Source organism: Oryza sativa, chromosome 12 (assembly GCF_034140825.1).
Source record: "Oryza sativa Japonica Group chromosome 12, ASM3414082v1".
NCBI lineage: Eukaryota > Viridiplantae > Streptophyta > Magnoliopsida > Poales > Poaceae > Oryza > Oryza sativa.
Window position 1 is genome coordinate 17,735,770 of NC_089046.1, and position 17,967 is coordinate 17,753,736.

At 50.1% G+C, this 17,967-nt stretch overlaps 2 protein-coding genes across 2 annotated transcripts; both read right to left on the bottom strand.

The window, feature by feature from the left end:
- Positions 1-7,417: 7,417 nt before the first annotated feature.
- Positions 7,418-9,230, bottom strand: LOC136354574 (uncharacterized). Its single transcript, XM_066306073.1, has 3 exons — positions 8,815-9,230; positions 8,377-8,736; positions 7,418-7,517 (listed from the first exon to the last, which is right to left on the bottom strand). The coding sequence occupies exons 1-3, from the start codon at positions 9,228-9,230 to the stop codon at positions 7,418-7,420; spliced, it is 876 nt and encodes a 291-aa protein (XP_066162170.1).
- Positions 9,231-14,727: 5,497 nt separating this feature from the next.
- On the bottom strand, positions 14,728-17,177 carry LOC112937355 (uncharacterized). The gene has a single exon (XM_026021882.2). The coding sequence runs from the start codon at positions 17,139-17,141 to the stop codon at positions 14,973-14,975; it is 2,169 nt and encodes a 722-aa protein (XP_025877667.1). The 5' UTR covers positions 17,142-17,177; the 3' UTR covers positions 14,728-14,972.
- Positions 17,178-17,967: the final 790 nt, after the last annotated feature.

A 17,967-nucleotide genomic window follows, 5' to 3' on the forward strand; every position in this document is an offset into this window, starting at 1 on the left:
ACTCCATCACGCCCACCCTCGCCACCGGTGCCTAGGAAAGGGTCGAGCTATACTTCAGATCAAGCAGTTACCCACTCCCGCTTGTGGTAAGCACGGTAAGTCTCCCAGGGTTTCCCGTGAACCGGTCCTTAACTGCCATGGGTGCGACCAGCAAAACCATGCACCCACAACCCACCATTCAATGTATTTTAATTAACTAACACCATTGCGGTGGCACCAATCTAAAGCTATGCCAATAGACAAAGTCTATGTAATAAGGTGATCCCCATTTGTGTGCTAGTTGAACTAAGCATGGCTAAGCATTTCCTAAACCAACATCTAGTCATTTTGATACCCAGGTTATCAATGGCATATGGTACAATAAATGGCTGAGTAATAGGACCCATTCCACATGATATTGTAAAAGAATGCAACATTTAATAGAAATGCGGGATATTTGTATATTGGGTACAATATGATCAAACGTATTGCATGACTTGCCTTGCTCTCGCACTGACGAGACCTCAGCAACGTCTTCGAGAAACCGTGGATCGACGAAACGGCCGAAACCTACGCGACAAACAAAGCACACAAGCAAAACATGCTATAAGACTACAGAAACAGGAAACAAAACCATTTTTAATGGATTCTTTGCATTTTTCTTGATTTACTGAGACTTGAATGGACTTAAACGGAGCTCGGATGAATTACTTATGAATTTTAGAAGATTCACTGTGTTTATTACTATAAAAGAAATCCTTAAATAAATTATTACGCAATAAATTCCAGGGCTGACGTCAGCGCGGGGCGGCGCGGCGCCGACATGTGGGACCCACCGGTCAGCGGCACGGGAGAGAGAGAAAGGGGGCGGCGGCTCGCGGGCCCACCGGTCAGCGGCACGGGAAAAAGGATGGGGCGGCGGCGCCACGTGGCGGCCGAACCGACGGCCCGGATCGCCCTCAGGCCGATCGGACGGACGACGGCGGCGGCAACCCCGGGCTCGGATCGGCGTCAAAGCCGATCGGCCGACCCGAGCTAGCGGCGGCGGTGCGGGCGCGTCGCGTCGCCGGCGACAGCATCCGGCAGCGGAGGCGACGCGAAAGCGGCGGCAGCGGACGGCGGCAACGACCCAAAACGACGGCGAGCGCGGGCGACGGCGACGCACGGGGAAACGGGGAAGGAGAGGAGAGGAGATGCCTCACCGAGGGTGGCCGGCGCGGAGGAAGGCGATGGCGAGCGGCGGCGGCAAGCCACGGGAGGCGACGGCGACCGGCGGACGAGCTCCGGCGTGCCCTAAGGAAGGAGGAGAGAGGGATTAGAGAGAGGGAGGTAGACCCCGGCGGTCGGATTCCATGGCCGAAGGCGGCGGTAGGGATGGCGCTCACCCGTGCACGTGGGGAGGGGGTTCCGGCGACGAACCTCGACGGAGGAGGGGCGGACGAGGTGGACCTCGGCCGCGCGAAGCTAACGGCGGCGACGGCGCAAGACGGCGGCGAGTCTAGCGGCGGCTAGCGGCGGCCGGAGAGCGGAAAGAAGCGGCGGTGGGTGGTTGCACGGCGCGGGGACGATGGGGAGCTCGAGAGGGGTCGGCGAAATGGGGAAAAAGAGAGAGGGGGCGCTGGCGATGCTTAAATAGGGGGAGAGGGGGTCGGACGTGGCCGGGAGCGGCGGGATTCGCCGGCCGACGTGGGGGAGTGGGGCGGAGAGAGAGGCGGGATTCGAAATTCGAATCCCGGCCATCTCGGGCGCGGGCGCGAGCGGGAGAGAGAGGGGAGCGGGCGCGGGGAACGCGGCGCACGCGCAGACGTGGCCGACGTGGCCCGGGAGGGGCGGAGGCGTGGGCGCGGCAGCCGTTGCGGGCGCGGCGGCGCGCCGGGGTCGGCGGGAGGTGGGAGACGGGCCCGACAGGTGGGCCCCACCTGTCGGCGACCCCGAGAGGAGGGAGGCGGGCGGCCGGCTACTGGGCTGGGCCTCGGCCTGCGGCCGGCCCAGCAAGGAGGAGGGGGGGGGAGGAAAAGGGAAATGGGCCGACGGCCCATTTCGCAAAAAGGAGGAAAAAGAGGGGAAAAAGAAAAAGAAAAAGAAAAAGGAATTTCCCTGGAATTTAAAATTGCACTTGCTCCATTTTAATTGGTTAAAATTATTTCCAAGGCTCTGAAAATTCCACTAAAAATCCTGTTAATATATTGTGACATGTAGAATCCAAAAAAAAATTCCACATGCCGATTCCGATTATTATTTGCATTTATTAATTAGGGAATTAGCTCTAGGTTAATTAAGATAATTTCTTCGGACGATTTATTTAGCCAATTTTTAAAGCAAGCAAAGGGGGGAAAACTTCAGGGCGTGACATCCATCTGGCCTGGCCTTTGGCCCATGTCCTCCCCTGGTTCTCCTTTATCCATTTCTTGGTATTTTGGGCTAATTTACTGATGTTTCGATGAAGTTCACAGCCCATCCTTGTATGGATACAGAATTCTCCTCACTTTAGTCTAGATTTCCTCCCAACATCAGAGTTTATCATCTGCATATAAATATATATCAACACTTGTGAAATACGTGAGATTAAGCACCTATCACTATGTTGGATGTTTTATTGTCTGATCTTTATGCAGATGTTGGCGGTATAGAATCGGCATTTAAGAGCCGCCAACAATGCCGTGGTTGGTTACTTGTAAGAAGCCCTACTACTCCAATGCTGCACGCATGACGTCTTCATGGCACAGCTTTGCCAATTCACCAGCGTCCAAGATGTCCAAGTTGATGATAGGGAGATCGCACTTACTTCCATTTCTTTTTCCTGGTGGCACATCTACAGCTCGATTTGAGGAGGTAGATGTCACGCCCAGAAATTCACGAGCCAGAATTTCTAAGCTGAATGTGCATTAAACCCCTATCCTGGACCAGCCAGGGTACACACACGACAATTCTTGACCTACAGATCCACGTCTTACAAAAAATATAAAAGATTACAAATCCAGCGGAAAAGATAAAAGCGAGCTAAGCTTGAAGACTTGACTCCTGTAGCGGGCGATTCCTTTCCACAGGCATCCTTGACGGCAGCGACAAAACCAACTTCTTCGAGACATATCCAATTGAGAAGGACTTCAACTCTGGAGTGGGGGAAAAGAGAGCAAGACTGAGTACTACCCCCTGTACTTAGTAAGTCATACCGGAAGAGGAGGTATGATGCAGGATATATCCAAGGGAGGCAAAAAGGTTCTTTTGCATAAAGCTAGCATTTAAAAGCAGTAGTTGAAAGCAGTAAAACAGTTGCAGTAATTAATCAATATTAACCAATCACTGTCGAATGCTACACCACGTTGCAACAGGCCCAACCAACCACCTGAACTACACCAGTTCAAAAGCTAACTAGGGGTGAGACTAATCACGTTGAATCTGGTCGACCGCCCATAACTGCGGGCATGGCTATTCGAATAGTTTTACTCTGATCAGAGGTGTACAACTGTACCCACAAGACACAGCCCCACGACACATTTCCGTGCGTCGACATGCCACCACGGCATACCGAAAAGAGGCCGTGACAGGACATTGCCCACGCTGGCTTGTGGTAAGTACGATAAGTTCTTCCAAGGCATCCCGCGAACTGATCCATAATCGCCGTGGGCACGACTAGCAAAACCATTCACCCACGGCCCACCGTGTAGTGTATTTTAATTAACTAACACCATTGCGGTGGCTCTATTCCAAAGCTATGCCATTAATCAAAGTCTATGCTTTAATGTGATTCCTTCTTTGTGTGCTAGTTGAACTAAGCATGGCTAAGCATTTCCTAAACCAACATCTAGTCATTTTAAAACTCAAGTTATCAATGGCATAAGGTAAACAATATATGGCTGAGTAGTAGGACCCATCCCACATGATATTGTAAAATAATGCAACATTTGATAGAAATGTGGGACATTTGTAAATTGGGTACAACATGATCAATTATAATGCATGACTTGCCTTGCTCTCGTGTTGATGAGACCACAGCAACATCTTCGCGGAACCGCGGATCGACGAAACGGCCGAAATCTACGCGACAAACAAAGCAAACAAGCAAAACATGCTATACGTCTACTGAAATAGGAAACAAAACCATTTTTACTAGATTCTATGCATTTTTATGAATTTACTGAGACTTGAATGGACTTAATCGGAGCTTGGATGAATGAGATATGAATTTTAGAAGATTATCTGTGTTTTTACTATAAAAGAAAAACCCTTAATCAATTTATAGCGCAATAACTCATCCCAAGGCTGACATCATCAAGGAGGGGGGCGGCGCCGACGTGCGGGACCCACGGGTCAGAGGCACAAGGGTGAGGTAGTGGGTACTGGTAGACAGGGCCCACTGGGCAGTGGCTCATGAGTGAGGAGGTGGCACCGGCTTTGCTCGGCTCGGCTTCAAGCCGGATGACTATGATGGCGATGCGGCGGCGGCGGGTCGTTGCCGGCGACGGCTACCAGCGCGAGAAGCGGCGGTGGGCGGCGCGAAAAGCAGTGGCGGCGGCCGAAGGCGACGCCGCGCGCGCGGAGGACGGCGGCGCACACGGGAGAGAGGGAAAGAGGGAGGAGAGGGAGTTCTCACCAGCAGGCACGGCGGCCGGCATGAAGGATGAAGGCGGCGGCGATGACCTGACAAGCGGAGGGGTAGGCGGGCGGAGGTTGCTCCTACGGAGGAAAATGGAGAGGACTTAGGGGTTGGGAGGAAGCCCACGGCGGCTAGCGTGGCCGGTCGGAGATTGGAAGGGCGGCGAAACTCACCGGCGCACGGAGAGAGCAGCGTTCCGGCGGCGGGATTGGATGAGGATGCGGCGGCCGGGGTAGCTTTGGCGGCGGCGGCTTAGCTCGGCGGCGAGCGGTGGCCGGAGGAGTGGAGATGGCAGCGATGGATGGTGCACGGTGCGGGAGCGGTGGAGAGCTCGGGAGCAGCCGGCGAGTGAGGGAAACGAGAGAGGGGGTTGCGGGGAAGCTTTATAGGGGCTCGGGTGGGGCGGTTGTGGCCGGGAATGGGCTCTATTTGGCCGGTGACGACGTGGGGAATTTGGGGAGAGAGAGAGAGAGCGATAGAGACGGGATTCAAAATGAAACCCGCCTCTATGCGGGCACGCGCGCGCGGGCGGGAAGGCGACGAAGGGGGCGGGCAACGTGGGCGGCGACGTGGGGGGGCGTGTGGGCACGGAGTGGGGTGCGGATGCGGACGAAGCGGCGGCGTGGGCGGCGGTTTCGGCGGCTGTTGCTGCCGGCTGGAGGAGAAAGACGAGGCCGACAGGTGGGCCCCACCTATCGGTGACCCGGAGAGAGGAGGGAGGGACATGTGGGCCGGCCCAGCAAGGAGGAGGGCGGCGCGGGAGGAGTGGGCCGACGACCCAAATGAGGAAAAGAGGAAAAAGAAAAGAGGGGAATAGGAAAAAAAGATTTTCCTGGGATTTAAATATTGCACTTTGCTTATTTTAATTAGGTAAAATTATTTCCAAGGCTCTGAAAATTCCACTAAAAATCCTATTAGCATATTTTGACATGTAGAATCCAAGAAAAATTCCACATGTCGATTCCGATTATTATTTGCATTTATTAATTTAGGGATTCACCTCTAGGTTAAATTAAATCATTTCTTCGGACAATTTATTTTATGAATTTTAAAGCAAAAAGGGGAACTTCAGGGCGTGACAAACCTACCCCCCTTAAACGTAATCTCGACCCCGAGATTCGGAAGAGCTGGCGAAGAGGTGCGGATGGGCGGCCTTCAGTTCATCTTCTCTTTCCCAGGTGGCCTCTTCCTCTGAGTGGTGGCTCCACTGAACTTTGCAAAACCTGATCACCTTGTTTCTGGTCCTTCTCTCACTGGTTTCGAGGATACGTATCGGCTTCTCCACATCTGTCAGATCTTCCTGGACTAGCTTGTTCCTCGGGTACCCTCAAACACTTCTTCAGTTGAGACATATGAAACACATCGTGAATACCAGCCATATTAGATGGAAGCTCAAGCTGGTAAGCAACTTCACCTCTGCGTTCCAAGATCCTGTATGGTCCCACAAAGCGTGGTGCCAACTTTCCTTTGGTTTGGAAACGGTGTACTCCCCGGAGCGGGGTGACATGAAGGTACACATAGTCCCCTGCCTAAAAAGTGAGCTCTCTTCGGCGGTTATCAGCATAACTCTTCTGCCGAGACTGGGCGATTCTTAATCTTTCCCTGACGGTTCTGACTTTCTCCTCTGCCTCGGTTAGCACTTCTGTCCCAAACAGTTGGTGTTCTCCAGTTTGGTCCCAGAAGAGCGGAGTGCGGCACTTCCGTCCGTACAATGCTTCAAACGGTGCCATTTGCAAACTGGCCTGATAACTGTTGTTGTAAGAGAATTCCGCATACGGTAGACTTTTATCCCAAGCTCCGCCAAAATCAAGTGCACAGGCTCACAACATATCTTCCAATATTTGATTGACTCGCTCGGTCAGACCATCAGTTTGCGGACGATAAGCCGTGCTGAAATTCAAACGAGTCCCCAATTCTTCTTGTAGAACTTTGAAGTGAATTGACTCCCTCGATCAAATACTATCTTCTTAGGTACCCCATGCAAACACATGATTCTTAAAAGGTAGAGCTCTGCCAACCTTTTCCCAGTATAGGTAGTGTGCACTGGAATGAAATGAGCGACCTTCGTGAGGCGATCCACGACTACCCAAATTGAATCATGCCCTGATGATGTCCTGGGCAAACTAGTGATGAAATCCATTCCGATTTCTTCCCATTTCCATTCCAGGATCTGAAGGGGTTGAAGCAATCCTGCAGGTCACTGATGTTCTGCCTTAACTCGCTGACAAACATCACAGAGCGCGACGAACTCTGATATTTCCCTTCTCATGCTGGCCCACCAGAATTTCTCTTTGCGGTCCTGGTACATTTTAGTTCTGCCGGGATGAATTGAATACTGAGTTTGATGAGCTTCTATGAGTATCAGATCCTTCAGTTCTTTGTCTTCAGGTACACACAATCTTTTTCCCAACCAGATTGTGCCATGCTCAATATCATGAGAATCTCGGGCTTTTCCAACCCTCATATTCTTCTTCAGCTCAGCTATTTCAGGATCATTTATTTGAGCTGCTCTGACTTGATCCACGAGCGTAGGCCGTGCCTCTAGAGCAGCTACAAACCCGTGTTCCACGATGCCCAAATTTAGGTGCTCAAGATCTTGCTGCAATTTGTCACACATGCCTTCGGTACATACTGCATTGCAATAGCTCTTTCTGCTCAAAGCGTCTGCCACCACATTTGCTTTGCCTAGATGATATTGTATCCCCATGTCATAATCTTTTATCAACTCCAGCCATCTTCGCTGTCGGAGATTCAAGTCGAGCTGGGTGAAGATATACTTCAGGCTCTTGTGATCAGTGTAGACTTCACAGTGGTTGCCGATAAGATAGTGCCGCCAGATTTTCAGAGCATGAACCACTGCTGCCAACTCAAGGTCATGAGTAGGGTAATTGCTTTCGTATGGACGCAACTGCCGCGAAGCATATGCGACCACTCTGCCTTCCTGCATCAGCACACATCCCAGCCCTTGGCGAGATGCATCACAGTAGACCTGGAAATCTTTCGTCTGGTCTGGCAGAATTAGAACTGGTGCAGATACTAACCTTTTCTTGAGTTCTTCAAAACTTTGGTTGCACTCAGCTGACCACTTGAATTTTTCATCTTTCTTTAGCAACTGTGTCATGGGTCTGGCAATCTTTGAGAAATTTTCGATGAACCGACGTTAATAACCCGCAAGTCCAAGAAAACTCTGGATCTGAGAAACTGTCTTTGGTGGGGTCCACTTAGTAACTGACTCCACATTTGATGGATCCACTACCATGCCTTGAGCAGAAATGACGTGACCCAGAAATTTGACTTCCGATAACTAGAAGTCACACTTACTGAACTTGGCATATAATTGGTGCTCCTTCAATTTCTCGAGTACCAGACGGAGATGTTGCTGATGTTCTTCTTTTGACTTTGAATAGATGAGTATGTCGTCAATGAACACCACGACAAACTTGTCCAAAAATTCCATAAACACTTTGTTCATCAAGTTCATGAAGAAGGCCGGTGCGTTGGTGAGTCTGAATGACATAACTGTGCATTCAAACAACCTATACCGAGTGGTGAAAGCTGTCTTGGCAATATCCTCTTCCCGAATTCTCAACTGGTGATAGCCTGATCGCAGGTCTATCTTGGAAAACACTTTAGCTTCTTTTAACTGATCAAACAGGTCATCAATTCTTGGCAATGGATATTTGTTCTTGATTGTGACCTCATTACGGGCGCGATAATCAACGCACATCCTCTTGGTCTTGTCTTTCTTCTCCACAAAGATAACCGGAGCACCCCAAGGTGAAGTACTTGATCGGATGTACCCTTTCTGCAGCTGTTCATCAACCTGCTTCTTGACCTTTGCTAGCTCATTAGCTGCCATTCTGTACGGACTCTTGTAGATCAGAGCAGTTCCGGGTGCCAAATCAATCCGGAACTCGATTTCTCTCTTTAGTGGCATTGTAGAGAGGTCTTCAGGAAACACCTCAGTATACTCTTGTACTATAGGAATATCCTCCAATTCCTTTAGACTTTTCTTCACTATTTCTGTCTGATCCTCAATTGCAGCCTGATTCAGACTTGCTACAGACTCCTGCGACACTGGAGAAAGGAAGGTGATCTTTTCCCCTTTGTCGTTGGTTAGGGTGATGGTGCGACTTGCATAGTCAATCACCCCCTTGTGTCTGGTCAACCAATCCATTCCGAGAATGACATCTAGGTCTTTGGATTCGAGAAGGATGAGATTGGATAGAAATTGTGACCTTTTGATCTCTATAGACATTGAGGGGCAGTAGTGTGCGGTGTTCATGTCATCTCCAGGGGTATGAACCCGCATTGGTATTTTAAGTTCCACTACGGATAATCCATGTGTCCCAGCAAACTTCTTGGAAATGAAAGAATACGAGGCACCCGAATCAAAAAGAACTGTTGCCGGGTGTGAGTTGACAGGAAATGTGCCCAGCATGACCTCTGGTGCTGCCTGTGCCTCCTCTGCAGACGCATGATTGACCCGGGCCTGAACGAACCTAGGTCTAGCGCGCTTCAGCTTCGGACACTTGCCAGCAAAGTGGTCATACTTGCCATAGTTGAAGTAGGGTCCTGGCTTTCTTGCAGACTCCTTCTTGAGCTGTTTTGGCTGAGCTGACACAGCTGGCAGTTCTGACTGAGCCGGTGCCATTAATGGGTGGGGAGTTGAGTTGTCGTTGCCCTGCTCACTTCTGTAATGACTGCCACCATTGTAGTCGTTGTTGAAGTTACTCGGGTAGTAGGGACGGTGCTGTCAGACGATCAGGGTGGAAGGCCCACCCTGTTGTCCCATCATGAAGCGAGGCTTCTGATCGTTCCCCTGAGGAGTCCTGATCTGAGCTACCTTTCTTTTACGGTCTAATTTGTTGCGTTGCTCTTCCTGAGGGATAGCCTTGTCCACAAGCTTCTCAAAGTCCTCATAGACTCCGGAGATCAACTGGTTGGTCAACTCATCATCAAGACCAAACAAAAACTTCTCCTACTTCTCAGCATCGGTATGCACGTCCTCGGGAGCGAAGCACGCAAGGCGGTTGAACTCGTGCAAGTACTCTGTAACCGTCCTGGTTCCTTGTTGCAATGCACAGAACTCTCTCTTCTGTTGTGCCATAATCCTTTCACGAATCTGTGCCTTCCTGAAGCTTTGACAAAACTCTGCCCAAGTAACCTCCGTTGCAGTTGGACGGGTCACCACATAGTTATCCCACCAGGCAGAAGCGGGACCTTTCAGCTGGTGCGTAGCAAAAGCAACTTTCTCTTGGTCGTTGCATTGCAGTAGGTTCAGCTTCTTTTCAATAGCATGGAGCCAGTCGTTGGCCTCCATTGGGTTGGTGGTGCTTGAGAAAGTAGGTGGCTTGATACAGAGGAAGTCTAACAGATTGGACAGGTGTGATGGTGGAGGACCAGACTGCTGGTTCTGCTGCGCCTGCTACAACATCTGATGGTAATGTTGCTGCATCTGTTGCATCATCATTGTCGTTATCTGAGTGACCGTTGGGTTCTCGGGCGGTGGAGATGGAATGCTGCTAGATACACCACTGGCATGTGCTCCATCGATCTGCTCTTCGCTGCCACTGGCGTCGCTGGAGTTACAGGGATCATTCCTTTTCTTCACCATCAGGAGGGGGATAGGTAGAAATAAGAGAAAGGAAGAAAACAGATGGCTCGGAAACTAATCTTTCTTATAAATTTAAGTGCATTTATCTGACTTGAATTAAAACACTGAAAAGGTAGCAAACAACTCCTAATTAAGGCAGTCATACCACTGACACATGATATTGACCATCGACTAACCCACAAGCACAAACCTAAACACAGAAACTAGCAAGCAAACAAAACTAAGAAAATGATAAGGCTAAAGGTGGCGACTCTGAAGCTTGGAGCGGCGCTTGCGATCGCAGAATAGGTCTGACATCTAAAGTAGACAAGGGATAGGAACCAATACATGCTCAAATCCAAATTAAACAAAGCAACAAATGACTCAAGTAACTCGCCGAGCATGATGATTTTTGTGCATGGAACATTTTTCATGAACCCAGACAAAAGATACTAATGTAACTGACTAAACGATAAATTAATGCACAAAAATACATGAATAGCTATAATGATACGCATAAAATGTCCCCATCGAACCTAGACACGGCTTAGTGCATATCACCCAACAATTCCCGACCGACTATCGAATAAATTCCGAATAAACTTTTACTAAAACCCTAGACTGTCCCTAGTCGAGAAATCCAATTAAATAAGTGACCAAGATTTTCCCACAAATGAAAAGAACAAACCCCAAAATTTTCCCGAAACAAATTCAAGTGCAAAGAGCATATGCAGATGAAAAGGTTTCAGAGGGCTCTTTGGGTTTTCCAGTTGGCTTGTCCTACGGACAAGGTCGGCTCTAATACCAACTTGTCACGCCCAGAAATACACGAACCAGAATTTCTAAGCTGAATGTGCATTAAACCCCTGTCCAGGACCAGCCAGGGTACACACACGACAATTGTTGACATACAGATTCACGTCTTACAAAACAATATAAAAGATTACAAATGCAGCGGGAAAGATAAAAGCGAACTAAGCCTGAAGACTTGACTCCTGCAGCGGGTGATTCCATTCCACAGGCATCCTTGACGGCAGTGACGAATCCAACTTCTTCGAGACATCTCCAACTGAGAAGGACATCAACTCTGGAGTGGGGGAAAAGAGAGCAAGACTGAGTACTACTCACTGTACTCAGCAAGTCATACCGGAAAAGGAGGTATGATGTAGGATATATCCAAGGGAGGCAAAAAGGTTCTTTTGCATAAAGCTAGCATTTAAAAAGCAGTAGTTGAAAGCAGTAAAACGGTTGCAGTAATTAATCAATATTAACAAATCAATGTCCAACGCTACACCACGTTGCAACAGGCCCAAGCAACCACCTGAACTACACCAGTTCAAAAGCTAACTAGGGATGAGACTAATCACGGTGAATCTGGTCGACCGCCCATAACTGCGGGCACGGCTATTCGAATAGTTTTACTCTGATCAGAGGTGTACAATTGTACCCACAAGACACAGCCCCACGACACGTTTCCGTGCGCCGACATGCCACCACGGCATACCGAAAAGAGGCCATGACAGGACCCTTCGCATAACCCCCTCTAATCGATCGCACCACACCTCAGGATTCGCCCCCGTCCCCAGCAGGCAATGGGCAGCCCCCCTCTCATGCCGCGGTGAATCCGGAAGCCAATCAACCAGACACCCCGGCCGACCCAACTCCATCACGCCCACCCTCGCCTGGGTACATCGGCTAGAGGAAAGCTACACTACAAGCCCAGCCGTTGCCCACGCTGGCTTGTGGTAAGTACGATAAGTTCTTCCAGGGAATCTCGCGAACCGGTCCTTAATCGCCATGGGCAGGGGTAGCAAAACCATGCACCCACGGCCCACCATGTAGTGTATTTTAATTAACTAACACCATTGCGGTGGCTCTATTCCAAAGCTATGCCATTAATCAAAGTCTATGCATTAATGTGTTTCCCCCTTTGTGTACTAGTTGAACTAAGCATGGCTAAGCATTTCCTAAACCAACATCTAGTCATTTTAAAACTCAAGTTATCAATGGCATAAGGTAAACAATATATGGCTGAGTAGTAGGACCCATCCCACATGATATTGTAAAATAATGCAACATTTGATAGAAATGCGGGACATTTGTAAATTAGGTACAACATGATCAATTATAATGCATGACTTGCCTTGCTCTCGCATTGATGAGACCACAGCAACGTCTTCACGGAACCGCGGATCGACGAAACGGCCGAAATCTACGCGACAAACAAAGCACACAAGAAAAACATGCTATAAGTCTACTGAAACAGGAAACAAAACCATTTTTACTATATTCTATTCATTTTTATGAATTTACTGAATGGACTTAATCGGAGCTCGGATGAATTAGATATGAATTTTAGAAGATTATCTGTGTTTTTACTATAAAAGAAAAACCCTTAATCAATTTATTGTGCAATAACTCATCCCAGGGCTGACGTCATCAAGGAGGGGGCGGCGCCGACATGCGGGACCCATGGGTCAGAGGCACAAGGGAGAGGGAGGGGGTACTGGCAGGCGGGGCCCACCGGGCGGCGGTTCATGGGGGAGGAGGTGGCACCGGCCAGGCTCGGCTCGGCTTCAAGTCGGCCGCCCGATGATGGCGATGCGGTGGTGGCGGGTGGTTGCCGGCGACGGCAACCGGCGCGAGAAGCGGCGGTGGGTGGTGCGAAAAGCAGCGGTGGCGGCCGAAGGCGACGCCACGCATGCGGAGGACAGCGGCGCACACAGGAGAGAGGGAAAGAGGGAGGAGAAGGAGTTTTCACCGGCGGGCACGGCGGCCGGCGCGAAGGATGAAGGCGGCGGCGACGACCCGACGAGCGGAGGGGCAGACGGGCGGCGGTTGCACCTACGGAGGAAAATAGAGAGGAGTTAGTGGTTGGGAGGAAGCCCACGGCGGCTAGCGTGGCCGGCCAGAGATAGGAAGGGCAGCGAAACTCATTGGCGCACGGAGAGAGAGGCGTTCCGGCGGCGGGATTGGATGGGGATGCGGCGGCCGGGGTAGCTTTGGCGGCGGCGAAGCTAACCGCGGCGGCAGCTTGATTCTGCGGCGGCTCTAGCGGCGACGAGCGGTGGCCGGAGAAGTGGAGATGGCGGCGATGGATGGGTGCACGGTGCGGGAGCGGTGGAGAGCTCGGGAGCGGCCTGCGAGTGAGGGAAACGAGAGATGGCGTTGCGGGGAAGCTTTATAGGGCCTCGGGAGAGGCGGTTGTGGCCAGGAATGGGCTCTATTTGGCCGGCGACGACATGGGGAAGGTGGGGAGAGAAAGAGGGAGAGAGACGGAATTCAAATTGAATCCTGCCTCTATGCGGGCACGCGCGCGCGGGCTGGAAGGCGGTGAAGGGGGCGGGCGACGTGGGCGGCGACTTGGGGGGGCGTGTGGGCACGGATGCGGAGGAAGTGGCAGCGTGGGCGGCGGTTGCTGCCGGCTGGAGGAGGAAGACGGGGTCGACAGGTGGGCCCCACCTGTCGGTGACCCGGAGAGAGGAGGGAGGGAGACGTGGGCCGGCCCAGCAAGGAGGAGGGTGGCGCGGGAGGAGTGGGCCGATGGCGCAAAGGAGGAAAAGAGGAAAAAGAAAAGAGGGGAAAAGAAAAAAAGATTTTCCTGGGATTTAAGTATTGCATTTTTCTTATTTTAATTGTGTAAAATTATTTCCAAGGCTCTGAAAATTCCACTAAAAATTCTGTTAGCATATTTTGACATGTAGAATCCAAGAAAATTCCACATGTCGATTCCGATTATTATTTGCATTTATTAATTTAGGGATTCACCTCTAGGTTAAATTAAATCATTTCTGCGGACGATTTATTTTATGAATTTTAAAGCAAAGAGGGGAACTTTAGGGCGTGACAGTAGACAAACCTGTCGGGTGGGCTCCTTAAGGTGTGCTGTGCTGGCATGCCTACGTGTCTTTCCACGTAGTCAAAAGTGGCAAATAGTTAAGAAACTCCCCTCTCTTCGATGACAATTTTGTTGGGATGAATACATAAAGTGGTATTTGGAAAGTGGTATTTTGTAAGAGTGGCAAATTGTTTAATTCGTAGGAGAATGAATGAATTGAGAAATGGATCAGTTATGGTGTGGTAAAAGGGAATAAACAGGTGAGACATGATTGATGTTAGTGAAAACTTACCGTATCCTCAGGGTTAAAGGATGCGGGGTGGGAGAGGCGCAGTGGACCTAACAATAATAGCGTGTATGTAGCTCATAGTTCTAATTATTTAAACTTATTCTCGATTATAATACACAATGGAATTATGCATGTGTAGTTTATTTTGTTTGTTTGAATGTATTATATTTTTCTCTAGTACCAATTATGTATAAGAGGGATATTATTTCCGATAGTTGATCCAAAGTTTATCAATTCTTCATCTTCTATAGAAAAATAAAAAGATGGCTTGACTAAGCTGGATCAATGAGAGCAACGTATTTTGCTTAGTTTCACCCAGACAACATATCAACTGTCCTCTTGTAATATGTATGTCGGCTTGGATCGGAGGCAACCAGCCTAAAGATGGGACACAGTTGTTACAACTAACAACATTGTAGTCTAGAATATGGTATAGTAATACAGTAACATGAAGCTCTTAAATATTTCTCGATATTTAGAACATGGAACAAATAATGTTGTTATAGTATACCAACCTTACATGAGTATAGAGAAAGTATGTGGACTTCCAACATGGAAGGACATATACATATAAGAGGCACATTATTTATTCTGTAAGTAACACAACATGGAGTTCTTGCTCCTTGCATCTCAAGTATTACTTGCTCATTGCCTTCATTCCTTTCATGTCAAGTTAATGACAAATGAAGTTGCCTATGTTAGCAAAGCCACAAACACGAAGTATCGTTTGGATGGAGAAACCATTAGGGATAACACCACCACTGAACTTGAAGGAATCACATAGGCAACTGGCGGCATCAGTGCTAGATAGACTGGTGATCGGTGGACAACAATCCTGCTTAACCAAACTCGGGGAGATGAGCAGAGTTGACGGATCAAGTTTTGCGCACACGTTGAGCGCTAATACCTTTTCTTTTGGGCACTGACCACCTCTGGATGGAGGTGGCGGCTGTGATATCGGTGGTTGTGATGGAGTTGCTGGAGGTGGAGGTGGCATGGTTTGTGTTGGTGGCGGCGGAACACTGTGCGGTGGTGGCACCCGCGGCGGTGTACGTGATGGTGTTGGAGCTGGAGCGGGCATTGGAGTTGGTTCCTCGCTAACAGGAGTTGGCGGTGGAACCCTTTGTGGTGGTGGTGCATGTGGAGGTGCACGTGATGGTGTCGGAGTAAGGTTAATAGGTGTTGGTGCTGGAGCGGGTGCCGGTGTTGGTTGTTCATTAACCGGAGGTGGTGATGGAATCCTTTGTGGTGGTGGTGCGCGTGGAGGTGCACGTGATGGTGTCGGAGTAACAGTAACAGGGGTTGGTGCTGGAGCGGGTGCCGGTGTTGGTTCTTCACTAACCGGAGATGGCGGTGGAACCCTTTGTGGTGGTGGTGCACGGGGAGGTGCACGTGATGGTGTCGGAGTAAGGTTAACAGGTGGTGGTGCTGGAGCTGGTGCCGGTGTTGGTTCTTCATTAGCCGGAGTTGGCGGTGGAACCCTTTGTGGTGGAGGTGCGCGTGGAGGTGCACGCGATGGTGGTGGAGCGGGTGCCGGTGTTGGTTGTTCATTAACCGGAGGTGGCGGTGGAACCCTTTGTGGTGGCGGTGCACGTGGAGGTGCACGTGATGGTGTTGGAGTCACATTGGTCGGTGTTGGTGCTGGAGCGGGTGCCGATGTTGGTTCTTCGCTAACCGGGGGTGGCGATGGAACCCTTTGTGGTGGTGGTGCACGCGGAGGTGCACGTGATGGTGTCGGAGTAACAGTAACAGTGGTTGGTGCTGGAGCGGGTGCCGGTGTTGGTTCTTCACTAACCGGAGATGGCGGTGGAACCCTTTGTGGTGGTGGTGCACGGGGAGGTGCACGTGATGGTGTCGGAGTAAGGTTAACAGGTGGTGGTGCTGGAGCTGGTGCCGGTGTTGGTTCTTCATTAGCCGGAGTTGGTGGTGGAACCCTTTGTGGTGGAGGTGCGCGTGGAGGTGCACGCGATGGTGTTGGAGCGGGTGCCGGTGTTGGTTGTTCATTAACCGGAGGTGGCGGTGGAATCCTTTGTGGTGGCGGTGCACGTGGAGGTGCACGTGATGGTGTTGGAGTCACATTGGTCGGTGTTGGTGCTGGAGCGGGTGCCGATGTTGGCTCTTCGCTAACCGGGGGTGGCGATGGAACCCTTTGTGGTGGCGGTGCACGCGGAGGTGCACGTGATGGTGTCGGAGTAACAGTAACAGGGGTTGGTGCTGGAGCGGGTGCCGGTGTTGGTTCTTCATTAACCGGAGATGGCGGTGGAACCCTTTGTGGTGGGGGTGCACGAGGAGGTGCGCGTGATGGTGTTGGAGTAAGGTTAATAGGTGTAGGTGCAGGAGCGGGTGCCGGTGTTGGTTCTTCGTTAACCGGAGGTGGTGGTGGAACCCTTTGTGGTGGCGGTGCACGTGATGGTGTTGGTGTCACATTGGTCGGTGTTGGTGCTTGGGCGGGTGCCGATGTTGGCTCTTCGCTAACCGAAGGTGGCGGTGGAACCCTTTGCGGTGGTGATGCACGAGGAGGTGCACGTGATGGTGTTGGAGAAACATTTATAGGGGTTGGCGCTGGAGCAGGTGCCGGTGTTGGTTCTTCACTAACCGGAGATGGCGGTGGAACCCTTTGCGGTGGTGGCGCACGCGGAGGTGCGCCTGGTGGGGTTGGTTCTGGTGGTGGTGTGGCACTTACTGGTGGTGGCGGTGGTATTGTTTGTGGTGGTGGTGGTAGCGGCGGCGGGGGTGCACGTGGCGGGTTCCTTCTGGGAGGTGTTGCAGGTTGCTGGGCCTTGGCAAAAGAAGAGAGCGTGAGAATCACGACGGCGAACAGGATGGCATTGGGGACTGCCATGGCTACTCGCCGTGGTGCTCGGCTCTTTCCTGCCTTTGAACTGATGAAGTATATGAAGCTATTTATAGGCTACCGCTAGCCGCTTTGCAATGTTGGTGGTGGCTTGGTACAGCTTATGGTCACAACTGGATTGGAATTTTGCCTCACACAACTCGGAGACTTGTAGCAATTGCTAATTAATCGTAGCACGTGTACACAAAGCGTACTGACCAATTAGATAGCATCAATCATGCTTACCTTCAACTATCGAACAGTGAGCTCAAGGACATTTTGGGTCACTCTCGAATTTATTCAACATTTATGGGCAACATGGCAGGAAATGCTTAGATGCTGGAGGAGGGAATTTGTCCTATTGGTCCTATGGCTCCCTTAGCTGTGCATATGTACATATAAATCGTTCCTAGCAGGGACACAGCTCCAAAGCAAATAAAATCGACGCCTGTTCTCTCACCTATTCTCCATTGCATATGCATGGACCTGATACAAACTTTGTTCTAATTTGATTTACAAGAAACAGTTCAAATCTTGTAAGAACCTAAAATCAATAGGTGTTCCGAAAGAGGTGGAGGCATATCTTTACCCAGGTGGAACTCCATTAAGTTGTTTGCTGGGTATAAATCTGCATGCAAATCAATATAAAAGATATAATATTTTTTTGACCATTAATTACAAAGACACATCTATTGTTAGTAGTGATACTGCTAGGTTGAGAACCACTAGATAAAACATTTACTCTCCCGTTTCAGATTACTTACCGTTCTAAGTTAACAAGTGAAGTGAATTATATAGTGTGAACATGTTTCTCATGGTGATTCTAAAAGTATAA